Source organism: Arabidopsis lyrata (genome assembly GCF_000004255.2).
Source record: "Arabidopsis lyrata subsp. lyrata unplaced genomic scaffold ARALYscaffold_1, whole genome shotgun sequence".
In the NCBI taxonomy this organism is placed as follows: Eukaryota; Viridiplantae; Streptophyta; class Magnoliopsida; order Brassicales; family Brassicaceae; genus Arabidopsis; species Arabidopsis lyrata.
In genome coordinates this window covers 17,519,386-17,536,609 of record NW_003302555.1, presented here as the reverse complement: position 1 = coordinate 17,536,609, position 17,224 = coordinate 17,519,386, and the positions used below count along the sequence as shown (strand labels likewise).

At 35.3% G+C, this 17,224-nt stretch overlaps 4 protein-coding genes and 1 long non-coding RNA gene across 6 annotated transcripts in view; all 5 read right to left on the bottom strand.

Annotated features, from left to right (window-relative positions):
- Window positions 1–459, bottom strand: part of LOC110225067 — a 906-nt gene extending 447 nt beyond the window's left edge. Inside the window, exon 1 of the long non-coding RNA XR_002329475.1 lies at window positions 218–459. This is a non-coding gene — a long non-coding RNA (uncharacterized LOC110225067). The remainder of the gene's footprint in view (window positions 1–217) is intronic.
- A 645-nt stretch (window positions 460–1,104) lies between these two features.
- On the bottom strand, window positions 1,105–2,181 carry LOC110225065 (probable ubiquitin-conjugating enzyme E2 31). The gene is made up of 4 exons (XM_021013740.1): window positions 2,067–2,181; window positions 1,674–1,804; window positions 1,482–1,586; window positions 1,105–1,397 (listed from the first exon to the last, which is right to left on the bottom strand). The coding sequence occupies exons 1-4, from the start codon at window positions 2,146–2,148 to the stop codon at window positions 1,254–1,256; spliced, it is 462 nt and encodes a 153-aa protein (XP_020869399.1). The 5' UTR covers window positions 2,149–2,181; the 3' UTR covers window positions 1,105–1,253.
- Window positions 2,182–3,589: 1,408 nt separating this feature from the next.
- On the bottom strand, window positions 3,590–16,896 carry LOC9327260 (50S ribosomal protein L21, chloroplastic). 2 transcript variants are annotated; one of them, XM_021013739.1, is made up of 6 exons: window positions 16,789–16,883; window positions 5,014–5,271; window positions 4,499–4,579; window positions 4,166–4,267; window positions 4,013–4,087; window positions 3,590–3,852 (listed from the first exon to the last, which is right to left on the bottom strand). In XM_021013739.1, the coding sequence occupies exons 1-6, from the start codon at window positions 16,843–16,845 to the stop codon at window positions 3,778–3,780; spliced, it is 648 nt and encodes a 215-aa protein (XP_020869398.1). In that variant the 5' UTR covers window positions 16,846–16,883; the 3' UTR covers window positions 3,590–3,777. The 2 variants fall into 2 exon arrangements, with proteins under 2 accessions (XP_020869398.1, XP_002891198.1); XM_002891152.2 differs by lacking the exons at window positions 3,590–3,852; window positions 4,013–4,087; window positions 4,166–4,267; window positions 4,499–4,579; window positions 5,014–5,271 and adding exons at window positions 15,107–15,369; window positions 15,530–15,604; window positions 15,683–15,784; window positions 16,016–16,096 and having other exon boundaries at window positions 16,531–16,896.
- Window positions 5,271–9,466, bottom strand: LOC110225066 (probable leucine-rich repeat receptor-like protein kinase At1g35710). Its single transcript, XM_021013741.1, has 3 exons — window positions 5,855–9,466; window positions 5,458–5,773; window positions 5,271–5,366 (listed from the first exon to the last, which is right to left on the bottom strand). The coding sequence occupies exons 1-2, from the start codon at window positions 9,309–9,311 to the stop codon at window positions 5,487–5,489; spliced, it is 3,744 nt and encodes a 1,247-aa protein (XP_020869400.1). The 5' UTR covers window positions 9,312–9,466; the 3' UTR covers window positions 5,271–5,366; window positions 5,458–5,486.
- LOC9327261 (probable ubiquitin-conjugating enzyme E2 31) lies at window positions 12,610–13,700 on the bottom strand. The gene is made up of 4 exons (XM_002891153.2): window positions 13,586–13,700; window positions 13,193–13,323; window positions 13,001–13,105; window positions 12,610–12,915 (listed from the first exon to the last, which is right to left on the bottom strand). The coding sequence occupies exons 1-4, from the start codon at window positions 13,665–13,667 to the stop codon at window positions 12,772–12,774; spliced, it is 462 nt and encodes a 153-aa protein (XP_002891199.1). The 5' UTR covers window positions 13,668–13,700; the 3' UTR covers window positions 12,610–12,771.
- Window positions 16,897–17,224: the final 328 nt, after the last annotated feature.

Below are 17,224 nucleotides of genomic sequence, written 5' to 3'. Positions count from 1 at the left end.
AAAAGCATGTAAAACCTTTAAAATACGTTGTAAAATCCAGACACTGGAATAAATCAGAGATGATAAACACAAAGTTAAAGCAATAAAATCATTATCAGTAAAAAACAAAACTTTGAAAAGCATGTAAAATACGTTGTAAAATCCAGAAGTGAAAATAATCAGAGATGATATACAGATTTTGCTTGAATAAAGCTTCTAAAAAACAGAGATCAGTTACCTGAAATTGACAGAGCCGGACACAGAGAGAGAGATACAGATCTCGCTTAAAAAATCGAATCCAGCAGATCTCGCTTAGAACGATAGAAAATCGTTACAGGTTGAAAATCAAACACATCACAAGGGAGAGAACAGATCTAAGAATAGAGAAACAGATTTAGGAATAGATCGTTGCGCGATTATGTTGATCGATTGGAACTAATCTAGATCTAGATCTAGGAATAGAGAGAGAGAGAGAGAGAGAGAGAGAGAGAGAGAGAGAGAGAGAGAGAGAGAGAGAGAGAGAGAGAGAGAGAGAGAGAGAGAGAGAGAGAGAGAGAGAGAGAGAGAGAGAGAGAGAGAGAGAGAGAGAGAGAGAGAGAGAGAGAGAGAGAGAGAGAGAGAGAGAGAGAGAGAGAGAGAGAGAGAGAGAGAGAGAGAGAGAGAGAGAGAGAGAGAGAGAGAGAGAGAGAGAGAGAGAGAGAGAGAGAGAGAGAGAGAGAGAGAGAGATAGCCGCTCGATGGAAGAGAAAGAGAGAGGAAGACAAAAAAAAATCTGATTCTAGGGTTGAAAAGGGGAAGGGTATTTTGGTCAGTTTAGACATTTTTGAGGGGCATTTTTAAAAATCACCAGCTGAAAGGGGTATTATTAAAAAAGGGCATATGAAAGGGGGCATTATTAATAATTTCCCTATAACCTATAAAGAAATATAATTTATTAATAAAATTTAAATAATAGTAATAAAATATTTAAAAATATTATTATAATATAAAATATTCCAGATCCGGATATCCGGCTTTTAATTTTCTATTATCCGGATCCGCTTTTTCATTACCCGGATCACCCGGATATCCCATTTTTCAGAACGGATCCCGGAAAATTGGTCTAAGGGCTATGCATGGCATATTCAATTCACGTTTTTATTCGAATATTTATAATTCATTTCGAGGAGAACCAAGAATGTAACTTTTATTTATAATATAATATAGGAAGTCTAGCTATAATAATAACTTATATCCGGAAGCAGTTGATGATTATTAAAAAGATATGACAAACTTCAAAGAAACGCATGTCGCTCGGTGAATTCCCGAGCTCTCTGGTCAAATTGGAATCTGTTATTCTTGTAAAGTTCTCCAATTTCAGGTACAAGAGGATCATCTGGGTTTGGATCCGCCAACAGTGCAGTTATGGACAAGAGCACCTGTTAAAACAATTCGAAAACAATGAATAGAATGAGAAAGAACAAAATAAACAAAATATTTGTTTGTGAATCAAGTTTTTGAACCTTTTCAACAGTGAGAGAAGGAGTCCACTTGTCTTTAAGAATGTCAAGACAAATCGATCCTCTGGAATTGATATTTGGATGGTAAATCGGAGTTTTGAATGTAAACTGTTACAAAATAAATCATAAAACATATTTTTTTTGTAAACAACAAAATTAACCTTTCAAATTTCAAATTTATAATAGATAACCAACCTTGGGTGGTTTAAAAGGATAATCTTCAGGAAACTCAATGTCGATGCTAAACATGCCACCGGCATAAGGAGTACCTTGGGGTCCTTGAATCATCGCTTGCCATTTGAATACATTGTTTAAGTCGTCTCTACCTATAGTGATACATATCATCAACAAGTAGTATTGTTATACTTAACACCAAAAACATAATTATAATAATCTACTTATTTATATGGTTGTGGACTTGTGGTTACAACTGAAAATATTAGTATGGTACATACTACATACATACACTAGATAGTCAAGTTTCTAACGTTTATTGACAAAAGTGACACAAGCAAAATCGTTAGATTTAGAATGTGGATATTATTTGTATTGATAATGCAGAAAATAAAAATAAAAAGAAGTCCTAACCAATACTGTACAAAGAAGCTGGGGAGGTCATGTCCCTGAATTCTTTCGCAATTCGCTGCATCGCTTTAGCCTTCACCGACATTTTTTACAGTAACTCACCAAACTATTTCCCTATGCAAGAAATGAAACAACAAGAAGATTGTTGTTAGTATATATGATGGTGTTGTAAAATGTAATGGAAAATTTGTAAAAAATAGATAAATCATAATTGTTTACTTGGAAGATGTTAGTATGAAATTGTATTGGAATCAAATGAAAGGATCTCGGACCTTATATAGTTTCAGAAAATATAACTAATAAATGTCTTCATTATTATTATTATCACTGTTAATAATATCTTTTATTGTTGATATCTCTGCTTTTATATCTTATCTACATGCTTAAAAACAAATCTTGCATACATAAACAGAAATAACTCAAATATAACCATTAATAGTATAGCATTAGATATTTTTAATGAAATTTAAATAAATTTATGTAAAAAATAATTACAAAATATTATAAAGCTTGCAAAATTTCTCAGATTTTCATTGGCCAACTGGCTGGTAAAAAAAAGTTTATAAAAATGAAAGGGGCTAATTTTTTTTTTTAAATAAGAATCATGCATGTTCAATAGTTTCTCAGATTTTAAAAGTCTACTTTAATAACATTACTTTGAAGACTAATATTATATTTAAAAAGATAAGAAAGAGATAGGAAATATTATGCAATTTCTGAAATTTAAGTTAGAAAAGAAATCTATGAACAAATTGAAATCTTATAAACTAAATGAAATATACTTTAGAACATATATTTTTTAATAATTAATAAGTTAGTATTTAGTTATTTATAAAATGTCTTAACCTAGATTTTTTTTTTTTTTTTTTGTCAACAACTTAAATTAAAGCTCAAAAGAGGCATTCCTGAGGAATGAACCTAAATCTTGTGTTTTTCTTTATTTTTGGTAAAGGGGTTTTGTCGCACTAAACTTAAAAAAAAAAAAAAAACATTGCAAATTAGGAAATCAAAACTCGGACCTAATCAACCACAAAGGTGAGAAAACAAATACAACCCAACATATATAACCTTCTCAATCTTGGTACACCCATCAGTGACTTTTTTTTTTTTTTTTTTTTTTTGATATCTTTGGATCGACAAGGCCCGATCCATAGCCAATCCCTACTACGCGGGGTAACGCAACTTAGTGGAGTCGAACTCCGGTAGAGAAGGCGGAGTCAAATGGACTTAACCACTTGACTAAAGGCACATCCCCCACCCATCGGTGACTATCTTTTGCATAATCTAAAAAACCTCATTTCTCAATTCTTCATCCGAAAGTCACCACAAAAACATCTCAAATATCTCAATTCATCATCCTAAAATCACCAGAATGCATCTTACGAAACAAGTAGAGCACCCTATCAAAACCTGAAACCGGAATTCCAGCCCACTTTTCGAATCGCAACGACACAATTGTGCGACTACAAAAAAAATCTATTCTATAAATTTCATCAGTAAGCCTAGATGAATGGATGAGCGAGCAATGATGAAGTTTTCTTACACTAACTTAGAATTTGTGATCAAAGAATGGCAAAAGCAGGTACATATTAATAAAAGGGATCTCAGAAGAAATGAAATGATCTGGTCCTTAGAAAAATTACATAGAGAAGATCAGAAAATTTTAACATTCAAGAAACATTTTGTGTCAAAGATCCTATACTTCTCAACACATTTAAACCGCAACATTGGGCGCCGCTGGATACTCTTCATACCCTGTGATTCCTGTAATCCTAATCCTCGTATTTGGCTGCAGTACCAAGACAGAAATCATATAAGTGTCGTTATTTACAGTTCTACAGATTCATCAGCCATAACAAATTACGATGGCAGTCTGTGGTGTGGATTATAACATTACATAGTTCGAATTCAAGGAACAGAAGCTGGATTTATCAACAGTGGATATATACCTGTCGGTGACCAATATTTCTACGGTATTTCTTCTTAGGCTTGTACTTGAAGACTACCACTTTGTCATTCAGACCCTGTAGCAAATAAAAACATTGCAGTTATCCAACACAAAACACCAATAAGAAAATAAGAAAGCATTTGTATTAATTTACCTGATTTTCTACTACAGCATGTACAGTTGCGTTGGTCACAACCGGTTTGCCAATGTAAGTGTGTGTCTTTGTTCCAACAAGCAACACTTTGTTGAGAACAATCTGCACAAGAGAAGAAGCAAATATGAAAACTTCAGGAATCACCAAAAAAGCAACAGAGAACAGCTTAATACAATGTTAACATAGACAAAAAAAAAAATAGAACTTCTACACAAGCCACAAAGATTAACTCAATCTTCCATAGTTACACCATCCCTTTATAGATATATCATTTCGTTTCACCGAAATTTTACAAAGAAGAATTCAAATCATTGAAAGCAAATGTGCATATACCTGATCATCGACATTTGCATCTTTCAGCCTCTGAGTATAGAGATATCTCCCTGGAAACACTATGTATTGGCGTCCACCAACCTATTCAACCAAAGAGAACAACACTAAACTAAATCAGATATAGCAAATGAAAGAAGCAACATTCATAAGAAAGCCAAACTCTTCAACATTCGTAACGCCTAAACACTAACTAATAAGAGAATATACCACAAAACACAGTCTCTCATGATCAGACTCTGAATCAACCAAAATGAATTCAAAAGCAAACTCATCCAAATCAACCAAAACTAGTTGCAAATGCCAAAGATTAAATCAAAATTGAAAATTACTCTTCGTTTTATTCTGCAGCTAAACCTAAACCTAATTCTTAAGAGTATACGTATGATACAAAACACAGTCTCTCATTATCAAAACTCTAAAAGCAAACTCATCAAATCAACCAAACCTAGTTCCAAATTCCGAAAGCTAAAACCGAAATTGAGAATTTGTTCTTTCATTTGATTCAACAAACTCACCATAACAACAGCGAAAATCTCTTCTCGTTTAGCTTTCTCCTCAGTAACTTCCGAAACATCGGAAACCACCACAGCTTCGATATCGGTAGTTTCTGGTTCAGCTTCGACGACTGATTCAGCGAATTTAGGAGCGACGGTGAATGCGGTTCGAGACGTCGACGCAGTGGAAGGAGAAAGAAATCCAGACACAGGTTTAGCCAAATTAAGTGAAGGTTTAGAGAGAGAACACAGGATAGTACTCGAACGGCGTGAAGTGACATTGCAATGAGCAGAGAAAGTAGAGCAGAGAAAGTAGAGCAAAGTTCTTTTCTTCTTTATTCTTCTTTCACCTTACGACTTCTCTTTCTTCTTCCCTTCTTTCCAAAAAAACGATTTTAATTTTTAACTACGGTTGCATTGATAAACACATTTATAATATATAAAAAAGTTTGTTATTTTCTTTACCTCGTCGAAGAAATTGATGAAGATGAGTTCTAAGAAAAAGCTGTAGAGATTGATAACATCGTTGGCCGAGATTGCGGATCTGCTTGTAAACACGATAAAGCCACTTCCACCATCTTTATGAGCTTCTCTCTATTCTGCCCCCGTGGTTCTAATATACGTTCATCGGAAATGCTTCTCAGGGACAGAGTTTCTCCCGGAGACGAAGACAAACTCGCAACCAAATCTCCCGGATGCTTCCCCATTATAACCTCGAGTATCAAAACCCCGAAGCTATACACATCGCATTTCTCCGTCACCTTCATCGTGTAAGCAAACTCTGTTGCGAAAATTTCAGAAACAGTCAATTTCAATTTCGAATTAATTTAGGGATTTTTTAATTTCATTGATTTAGATTTACCTGGAGCGACATAGCCGTAGGTTCCAGCAACGGCGGACCAGTTTGATGAATCCGTCTTGAGAAGCTTCGCTGTGCCAAAATCAGAGATCTTAGCTGTGTAATCATTATCGAGAAGGATGTTGCCGCTGCTAATATCACGGTGGACGATCGGAGTTGATCGGTCATGGTGCATATACGATAACGCGTGAGCCACACCTTTCACGATGTTGATCCTCTTGGTCCAAGTGAGTCGCTTAGCTTCTTCTTCGTTGGCTAAGAGTTTGTTTAAACTTCCTTTTTCCATGTACTCGTAGATCAGAAACGTGTGGCGGCGGTGGGAGCAGAAGCCGAAGAGCTTCACCACGTTGCGGTGACGGATCTCTGTTAACGCTCTTACTTCGTTTAGGAACTCTTGCTTCACCACTGGCTTTGATATCTCTTCGTCTATTGTATCATGTAGCCTTTTCACGGCTACGATCGCATCTGGGAGGTTTGCTTTGTAGACTTTGCTGTATCCTCCGCTTCCGATGAGGTATCTTTGATCGAATTCGTTTGTTGATTCGATGATATCTTGGTATTTGAATTTGCCATCAACGCTGAATATGGACATATTCTCTCCAGTTTCAGAATCTGTGTTTCTTCCATTGTGTGGTTTTCGTTTCCGAATGTAGTAGGTAAATGCGCCTGCACATATAGAGAGAATGACGAGTGCTCCTAGGATTGGCACTAGTATCCACACAAGAAGGTTGCCGTTCTTCTTCGGCTTTTGGAACCCACCAGAAGTGATAGGGCATGATTTCAACCTTTGTTTAGGAATATTACTGCATAAGCCTCTGTTTCCCTCCAATGCATCTGATGTTGCGTTTTGAAACGCTGGATTGTCTGGAAGCGGACCCTCGAGTTTATTATTTGATATATCGATGAACGTCAGCGCTTTCATGCTCTCGAAAGTTGTTGGAATGAAACCTGAGAGATTGTTGTGTGAGAGGTTGAGCTTGTCGAGGCTCTGCAAGGAGCTGAGCTGTGATGGGATTTCTCCGTCGAGCTGGTTGTGGCTGAGATCAAGATGCGTTAACTGAGTCAGCTTTGTTAGTCCGGGAATGCGTCCATCGAAATTGTTTTTGCTCAGGTTCATTTCATGAAGCTTTAAAAAGGAGTCGAAGGTTTGTGGGATCTGGGAGCTGAATCTGTTTGAGGATAAGTCAAGAGACTCAAGATTGGTTAAGAAACTTAAACCCGTAGGAACTCTTCCAGATAACTTATTCCCATTCAGTAGTAGCTTCGACAAACCCGTGAGATTTCCAATTGCTTCTGGAAGCTCACCAGTGAGGTTGTTGGTAGACAGATCTAGCTCGCCCAGTTGTTTCATGTTCCAAATCTCTGGTGGAATAGCACCTGTGATGTTGTTGTTTGACATGATCAAGGCACCTAGCTTTGGACTCTTCTGCCAGTTGCTTGAAATTTCACCGTTGAATTTATTATGGCTGAGATCAATGAAATCAAGATCTGGGTAAACCCCAAATGCTTCAGAAATATTTCCAATGAATTTGTTCCCTACAAATTTTGCTCTGATCAGGCTCTTGCAATCTCTCAAGCTTTTCGGGATATGACCTTCGAGGTGATTATAATCTAATGAAAAATTCTGAAGCTTGCCACCTTTGCAAATGTTTTCAGGCAAGAAACCGGTGAAATTGTTTATGTCGAGTAGCAATTCAGTTAGCTCTGAAGAGTTTGCCACTCCTCGCGGGATCGTACCAGAGAGGTGGTTATCACGGAGGTACAAACTTTCCAGCTTGGTAAAGTTACCAAAAGAAGAAGGAATTGAACCAGTAAGATTGTTCTGACTTAACGCTAAATCAATCATGGATTCCATGTTGCCTAGTTCCGGGGGAATGACACCAGTAAGATAATTGTGATGAAGATAAAGAACCGTCAAGTTCTTGAGATTTCCTAAGGAAGAAGGAATTGAACCGGTAAGTTTGTTGTCACTTAACTCTAAATCAATCATGGATTCCAGGTTGCCTAGTTCCGGGGGAATGACACCAGTAAGATAATTGTGATGAAGATAAAGAACCGTCAAGTTCTTGAGATTTCCTAAGGAAGAAGGAATTGAACCGGTTAGTTTGTTCTCACTTAAGTCTAAATATGTCATGGATTCCATGTTGCCTAGTTCCGGGGGAATGACACCAGTTAGATAGTTCTTATAAAGATAAAGAACCGTCAAGTTCTTGAGATTTCCTAAGGAAGAAGGAATTGAACCGGTAAGTTTGTTGTCACTTAACTCTAAATCAATCATGGATTCCATGTTGCCTAGTTCCGGGGGAATGACACCAGTAAGATAATTGTGATGAAGATAAAGAACCGTCAAGTTCTTGAGATTTCCTAAGGAAGAAGGGATTGAACCGGTAAGTTTATTGGTACTTAACTCTAAATCGATCATGGATTCCATGTTGCCTAGTTCCGGGGGAATGACACCAGTTAGATAGTTCTGATAAAGATAAAGAACCGTCAAGTTCTTGAGATTTCCTAAGGAAGAAGGAATTGAACCGGTAAGTTTGTTATGACTTAACTCTAAATATGTCATGGACTCCATGTTGCCTAGATCCGGGGGAATGACACCAGTAAGATAATTGTGATGAAGATCAAGAACCGTCAAGTTCTTGAGATTTCCTAAGGAAGAAGGAATTGAACCGGTTAGTTTGTTCTCACTTAACTCTAAATCTGTCATGGATTCCATGTTGCCTAGTTCCGGGGGAATGACACCAGTTAGATAGTTCTTATAAAGATAAAGAACCGTCAAGTTCTTGAGATTTCCTAAGGAAGAAGGAATTGAACCGGTTAGTTTGTTCTCACTTAACTCTAAATCTGTCATGGATTCCATGTTGCCTAGTTTCGGGGGAATGACACCAGTTAGATAGTTCTGATAAAGATAAAGAACCGTCAAGTTCTTGAGTTTCCCTATGGAAGAAGGAATTGAACCGGCAAGTTTGTTATTAGAAAGAGAGAGGGCTTTGAGGTTTTGCAAATTGCCAAGCTCAGGTGGGATTTCTCTAGTTAAGTGGTTTGTGGAGAGGTCAAAGTAGATGAGTTTAGAGAGGTTTCCGAATTGAGGAGGGATGGTTCCAGAGAAACGGTTCATGCTAAGATCAATTGAAGCAAGGTTTGGGAGAGAAGAGAAGGGGAAATCTTGGAAAGTACCTTCTATAGCGTTGTCAGTGAGGTTTAACTTTTCGATACTCCCTCGTGAGTTGCAAAAAACACCATACCAACTTGTGCAGGAAAAGCTAGGATTGGTGTTTGCATCATTGACCCATGAAGACAGCTTTGATGAGTGACTCTGGTTCGTGAAAGTGGATTTCCATTTCAGAAGAGCATTTGCTTCTGCGATAGTTGCAGAAGCTGAAATAGAACAGCTCAAAATTATGGATATGAACAAAAGAAAACGAAGATCATAAGAATTCTTCTCTGCAAAACCCATCCTCACTCACTCTCTCACTCCCTCTTATCTCTCTCTCTTTCTTGGTGTTAGATAAAGCTATCCAAGTTCTGGCTATTTAATAATCCTCATTTGCACTCAGTGATTGACTTGGCGTCGTCTCCTTGATAATGATGGACTAACCCCGCAGTTCTTCGTTGAACATTCTTTGTAAGTGAATGAATATTGTTGGTCGTTAGAGAAAGCTATCCAAGTTCTGGCTATTTAATAATCCTCATTTGCACTCAGTGATTGACTTGGCGTCGTCTCCTTGATAATGATGGACTAACCCCGCAGTTCTTCGTTGAACATTCTTTGTAAGTGAATGAATATTGTTGGTCGTTGTGTTTTGGAAGATACTAGTGAATGGATAATATTGGTCAAGAAGACTTGTGAGTCTGTGACGACTGGGATATGATAAAACATGGATTGGTTCATGGTTATTAACTATTGTTCCTTTTTTTTCCCACAATTTGCTTGGCTATTGTTTCACGGAAGAAAAAAAAAATCTAACGTTGTCGTATTCAAAATTCTTTTTTTTCCATAGTATACGTTTTCATATAGTCTAGCATTTTAGGATTTTCATAGCTAAAATTTTCAAAGTTTTTAATTTTTTTATGGGTAAAATGATAATGGTGTTTAAATTAGGGGGTATTATTCAATCATGAAATTTAAATTTATGCACACTCCGATATTATTCAATTATATACTATAAATTATGCATTAAAATCTAGTGTTATGATATTTGTAAATCATGCTTTAAAACTTTTAAAGTTTTGGTGCTATTCGATTTAAATTTTAAAATATTTCATATTGAATTCTAGTGTTCTAAAATTGATTTTTTTTGAAAAACTTTGCTTCCTAACTTTGATATCTATTGGAAAGACAGTTGACAATTCGAATTTTTTGTCCGTTTGACCAAAATAGAATTATCGTTCTAAGTAGTGATGCTTTATGTTAGAAAGACGGATCCATGAAAATTTTAGCTATCCAAAAGTTAAGCTTATTCAGAAATCCAACAACAAAAAAACTTACAGTAATGGTTTGATACTTCTTCCTTACTTCAAATTATGTTTCGTTCTAGATGTATTTACACATAGTAGATAATAAATTATTTGTTTTTAAAACAGTTTTTGTGAAACAAACACGGGAAAACGGTCTATTTCCCCACGAGAACTATGACATCATAACAGATAGAGCCCAAACTTTAAACCCGGTCTATATGTCCATAAAATAAAAGTTTTATTCTTATTTCCCCCCAAATTGAAAGTTCTATAGCTTAATGTCTCCAAATCAATAGTTCTAGAACTAAAACCCCACAAAACTGGATTTAATCGGTTTACGAATTAAACCCGATAGAAAACCACACAAATTCAATATAACCAAAATTAAAACACGACCCATTTCAAAACCCGACCCAATCTAAAACCCGACCATTTGTCACCCAATTTCTTCTTCTTCTTCTTCACCAAACCATTTTAATGGCTTCACGATTTGGATGGGGATGAGATCATAACAATTTTTCTACCTCACCTTTCTCCGTAATTACTCTCCAGCCTCCGATTAAGAGTTCTCTTCTATTCATTCATGGTGTTTGAATCACCGAAGCTAGCAAACATTCTCTTCTTCTTTAACGTCAATGTGCTCTTCGGAATCGGGGCCATCGGTTTACTCTAATCTAGCCACTAGGTACGCATCCATGATCACCAAATTTGTTACCCATTTGTTAAAATTTCTCAATTTGACCTCTTTCTCAGTTTTGCAAGTTGATCTCTTTCCCAATGGGTACAACAATGACGGGAACATTGGAGAAGTAACAACAATGGAACATATTTATTTTAGATTCATTAGGCAAAATGAGAAATCAAGACAAACAATCAAACAAGTTCAAGAACAATTTAAGTAATAACAAACGATCTCATATTAATCAAAGGCAAAAATCTCAATCTAATTATCCTTGATTTCACTCAAAGGGATCGGAGAAAAAAAAACAAACTCAGAGGAAGAAGATGAAGAATCAATGACAAAATTAAAAGAGGACTCAGAAAAGTTTAAAGCACAAGTATAAGTAAAATTAGACACTGTTGTTGAAGCGAAGAGGAAGACGAAGAAGTTCGTCTCAGATTAGGGATCTGCTTCAGCTCCGATTATTTTGTTTCATCAAGTCATGTGTTGGGATGACGACGACGAACGTCGGTGGTGGTGGCTCCGCCGTGGAATTGCTCGGCTGTGGAATTGGATAGTCATTGGTCTCGATTTTGAGAGTAGAAAATGATGGGTCTAAAATCAGAAAGAGATTTTAATCATTGGAGGAAGATTGGTAAAACGAGATTATCTGTTTCATCTCTGATGTAGGATGACGAAGATGATGATCATTCACCGAAAAGGGTTTGAAATCGGGTTTATTAGAGAATCGGTTTATAGTCGGGTTATTAGGAAATCAATTGTAATCGGGTTTGGATTAGGTTTAATCCGGTTTATTATTTTTGTAAATTGGTTTAGCATACATTAAACCGAACAAAACCAATGGCTATGGATAATTAGATGAGAACTATTATTTTAGGGAGATATAAAATTTAAACTATGGATTCGGGAATATATAGATTGAGAAGTATCATTTTAGAGACATATAGACCGGGGTTAAAGTTTGGGCTCTATCTGTTATGATGTCATACTTCTCGTGGGGAAATAGACCATTTTTCCAACAAACACAAAACTATAAAACATTACTTAATTTAAGACGGAAGGAGACAAATACTTCAATGTATTGGTTTGTTACTCAAAGAGAAAAAAGCACTCATTCAATGTTTTGCTATGCATGGCTAGGCTTGGACCGGATCCGGATATCCGGCTTTTTTTAGGGTATCCAAATCCGGATCCAGCCTGATATGCCCGGATCCGCCTTTTCATTATCCCGATCCGGATCCGTTCTACCCGGATATCCGGATTTCGGATATCCATAAAAAGAGTCGGATCTCCGCCGGATATCCGGATCCGGGTTTTTTTATATAATTTTTTTATTAATATAAAATTTGAAAAAAATATTTAAAAACAAATAATTTAATATAAATAATTAAAAATATTATTAAAAAATATTATTCTTATATAAAAAAATATAATTTATTAATAAAATTTAAATAATAGTAATAAAATATTTAAAAATATTATTATAATATAAAATATTCCAGATCCGGATATCCGGCTTTCAATTTTCTATTATCCGGATCCGCTTTTTCATTACCCGGATCACCCGGATATCCCATTTTTCAGAACGGATCCCGGAAAATTGGTCTCAGGGCTATGCATGGCATATTCAATTCACGTTTTTATTCGAATATTTATAATTCATTTCGAGGAGAACCAAGAATGTAACTTTTATTTATAATATAATATAGGAAGTCTAGCTATAATAATAACTTATATCCGGAAGCAGTTGATGATTATTAAAAAGATATGACAAACTTCAAAGAAAAGCATGTCGCTCGGTGAATTCCCGAGCTCTCTGGTCAAATTGGAATCTGTTATTCTTGTAAAGTTCTCCAATTTCAGGTACAAGAGGATCATCTGGGTTTGGATCCGCCAACAGTGCAGTTATGGACAAGAGCACCTGTTAAAACAATTCGAAAACAATGAATAGAATGAGAAAGAACAAAATAAACAAAATATTTGATTTATGAATCAAGTTTTTGAACCTTTTCAACAGTGAGAGAAGGAGTCCACTTGTCTTTAAGAATGTCAAGACAAATCGATCCTCTGGAATTGATATTTGGATGGTAAATCGGAGTTTTGAATGTAAACTGTTACAAAATAAATCGTAAAACATATTTCTTTTGTAAACAACAAAATTAACCTTTTAAATTTCAAATTTATAATAGATAACCAACCTTGGGTGGTTTAAAAGGATAATCTTCAGGAAACTCAATGTCGATGCTAAACATGCCACCGGCATAAGGAGTACCTTGGGGTCCTTGAATCATCGCTTGCCATTTGAATACATTGTTTGAGTCGTCTCTACCTATAGTGATACATATCATCAACAAGTAGTATTGTTATACTTAACACCAAAAACATAATTATAATAATCTACTTATTTGTATGGTTGTGGACTTGTGGTTACAACTGAAAATATTAGTATGGTACATACTACATACATACACTAGATAGTCAAGTTTCTAACGTTTATTGACAAAAGTGACACAAGCAAAATCGTTAGATTTAGAATGTGGATATTATTTGTATTGATAATGCAGAAAATAAAAATAAAAAGAAGTCCTAACCAATACTGTACAAAGAAGCTGGGGAGGTCATGTCCCTGAATTCTTTCGCAATTCGCTGCATCGCTTTAGCCTTCACCGACATTTTTTACAGTAACTCACCAAACTATTTCCCTATGCAAGAAATGAAACAACAAGAAGATTGTTGTTAGTATATATGATGGTGTTGTAAAATGTAATGGAAAATTTGTAAAAAATAGATAAATCATAATTGTTTACTTGGAAGATGTTAGTATGAAATTGTATTGGAATCAAATGAAAGGATCTCGGACCTTATATAGTTTCAGAAAATATAACTAATAAATGTCTTCATTATTATTATTATCACTGTTAATAATATCTTTTATTGTTGATATCTCTGCTTTTATATCTTATCTACATGCTTAAAAACAAATCTTGCATACATAAACAGAAATAACTCAAATATAACCATTAATAGTATAGCATTAGATATTTTTAATGAAATTTAAATAAATTTATGTAAAAAATAATTACAAAATATTATAAAGCTTGCAAAATTTCTCAGATTTTCATTGGCCAACTGGCTGGTAAAAAAAAGTTTATAAAAATGAAAGGGGCTAATTTTTTTTTTTAAATAAGAATCATGCATGTTCAATAGTTTCTCAGATTTTAAAAGTCTACTTTAATAACATTACTTTGAAGACTAATATTATATTTAAAAAGATAAGAAAGAGATAGGAAATATTATGCAATTTCTGAAATTTAAGTTAGAAAAGAAATCTATGAACAAATTGAAATCTTATAAACTAAATGAAATATACTTTAGAACATATATTTTTTAATAATTAATAAGTTAGTATTTAGTTATTTATAAAATGTCTTAACCTAGATTTTTTTTTTTTTTTTTTGTCAACAGCTTAAATTAAAGCTCAAAAGAGCCATTCCTGAGGAATGAACCTAGATCTTGTGTTTTTCTTTATTTTTGGTAAAGGGGTTTTGTCGCACTAAACTTAAAAAAAAAAAAAAAAACATTGCAAATTAGGAAATCAAAACTCGGACCTAATCAACCACAAAGGTGAGAAAACAAATACAACCCAACATATATAACCTTCTCAATCTTGGTACACCCATCAGTGACTTTTTTTTTTTTTTTTTTTTTGATATCTTTGGATCGACAAGGCCCGATCCATAGCCAATCCCTACTACGCGGGGTAACGCGACTTAGTGGAGTCGAACTCCGGTAGAGAAGGCGGAGTCAAATGGACTTAACCACTTGACTAAAGGCACATCCCCCACCCATCGGTGACTATCTTTTGCATAATCTAAAAAACCTCATTTCTCAATTCTTCATCCGAAAGTCACCACAAAACATCTCAAATATCTCAATTCATCATCCTAAAATCACCAGAATGCATCTTACGAAACAAGTAGAGCACCCTATCAAAACCTGAAACCGGAATTCCAGCCCACTTTTCGAATCGCAACGACACAATTGTGCGACTACAAAAAAAATCTATTCTATAAATTTCATCAGTAAGCCTAGATGAATGGATGAGCGAGCAATGATGAAGTTTTCTTACACTAACTTAGAATTTGTGATCAAAGAATGGCAAAAGCAGGTACATATTAATAAAAGGGATCTCAGAAGAAATGAAATGATCTGGTCCTTAGAAAAATTACATAGAGAAGATCAGAAAATTTTAACATTCAAGAAACATTTTGTGTCAAAGATCCTATACTTCTCAACACATTTAAACCGCAACATTGGGCGCCGCTGGATACTCTTCATACCCTGTGATTCCTGTAATCCTAATCCTCGTATTTGGCTGCAGTACCAAGACAGAAATCATATAAGTGTCGTTATTTACAGTTCTACAGATTCATCAGCCATAACAAATTACGATGGCAGTCTGTGGTGTGGATTATAACATTACATAGTTCGAATTCAAGGAACAGAAGCTGGATTTATCAACAGTGGATATATACCTGTCGGTGACCAATATTTCTACGGTATTTCTTCTTAGGCTTGTACTTGAAGACTACCACTTTGTCATTCAGACCCTGTAGCAAATAAAAACATTGCAGTTATCCAACACAAAACACCAATAAGAAAATAAGAAAGCATTTGTATTAATTTACCTGATTTTCTACTACAGCATGTACAGTTGCGTTGGTCACAACCGGTTTGCCAATGTAAGTGTGTGTCTTTGTTCCAACAAGCAACACTTTGTTGAGAACAATCTGCACAAGAGAAGAAGCAAATATGAAAACTTCAGGAATCACCAAAAAAGCAACAGAGAACAGCTTAATACAATGTTAACATAGACAAAAAAAAAAATAGAACTTCTACACAAGCCACAAAGATTAACTCAATCTTCCATAGTTACACCATCCCTTTATAGATATATCATTTCGTTTCACCGAAATTTTACAAAGAAGAATTCAAATCATTGAAAGCAAATGTGCATATACCTGATCATCGACATTTGCATCTTTCAGCCTCTGAGTATAGAGATATCTCCCTGGAAACACTATGTATTGGCGTCCACCAACCTATTCAACCAAAGAGAACAACACTAAACTAAATCAGATATAGCAAATGAAAGAAGCAACATTCATAAGAAAGCCAAACTCTTCAACATTCGTAACGCCTAAACACTAACTAATAAGAGAATATACCACAAAACACAGTCTCTCATGATCAGACTCTGAATCAACCAAAATGAATTCAAAAGCAAACTCATCCAAATCAACCAAAACTAGTTGCAAATGCCAAAGATTAAATCAAAATTGAAAATTACTCTTCGTTTTATTCTGCAGCTAAACCTAAACCTAATTCTTAAGAGTATACGTATGATACAAAACACAGTCTCTCATTATCAAAACTCTAAAAGCAAACTCATCAAATCAACCAAACCTAGTTCCAAATTCCGAAAGCTAAAACCGAAATTGAGAATTTGTTCTTTCATTTGATTCAACAAACTCACCATAACAACAGCGAAAATCTCTTCTCGTTTAGCTTTCTCCTCAGTAACTTCCGAAACATCGGAAACCACCACAGCTTCGATATCGGTAGTTTCTGGTTCAGCTTCGACGACTGATTCAGCGAATTTAGGAGCGACGGTGAATGCGGTTCGAGACGTCGACGCAGTGGAAGGAGAAAGAAATCCAGACACAGGTTTAGCCAAATTAAGTGAAGGTTTAGAGAGAGAACACAGGATAGTACTCGAACGGCGTGAAGTGACATTGCAATGAGCAGAGAAAGTAGAGCAGAGAGAGAGCGTCGCTGAAGAAGACGCCATTGTTTTCGCCTGAGAGAGCTCAGAACTTTGGAGCTCGACGGAGAATAAATCGCAGTGTTATCCTATCCACTTCCTACGCAAATACCAATATACCCCTGTCTTCAAATTGGTTTAATTTCTAGGCTTGCAATTTCGGTTTTCTGGTTTAGTTCGGTTCGAATCAGATTTTGGGTTTTCCGATTTAGTAATATACATCAATTTCGGTTTTGTTCGTTTTGTGACAAAAAAGTAATAATGTTAACTACTATTATAGATTTTTAGTGTATTTAAATGGACTTTTTTTTTTTAATTAATGATTAATTCTGAATTTTGGTTAAGTACGATTTCACAAAATTTGGTTTCAATTGAGATTTGGTTTGGGTCGGTATAAGAAATTTTT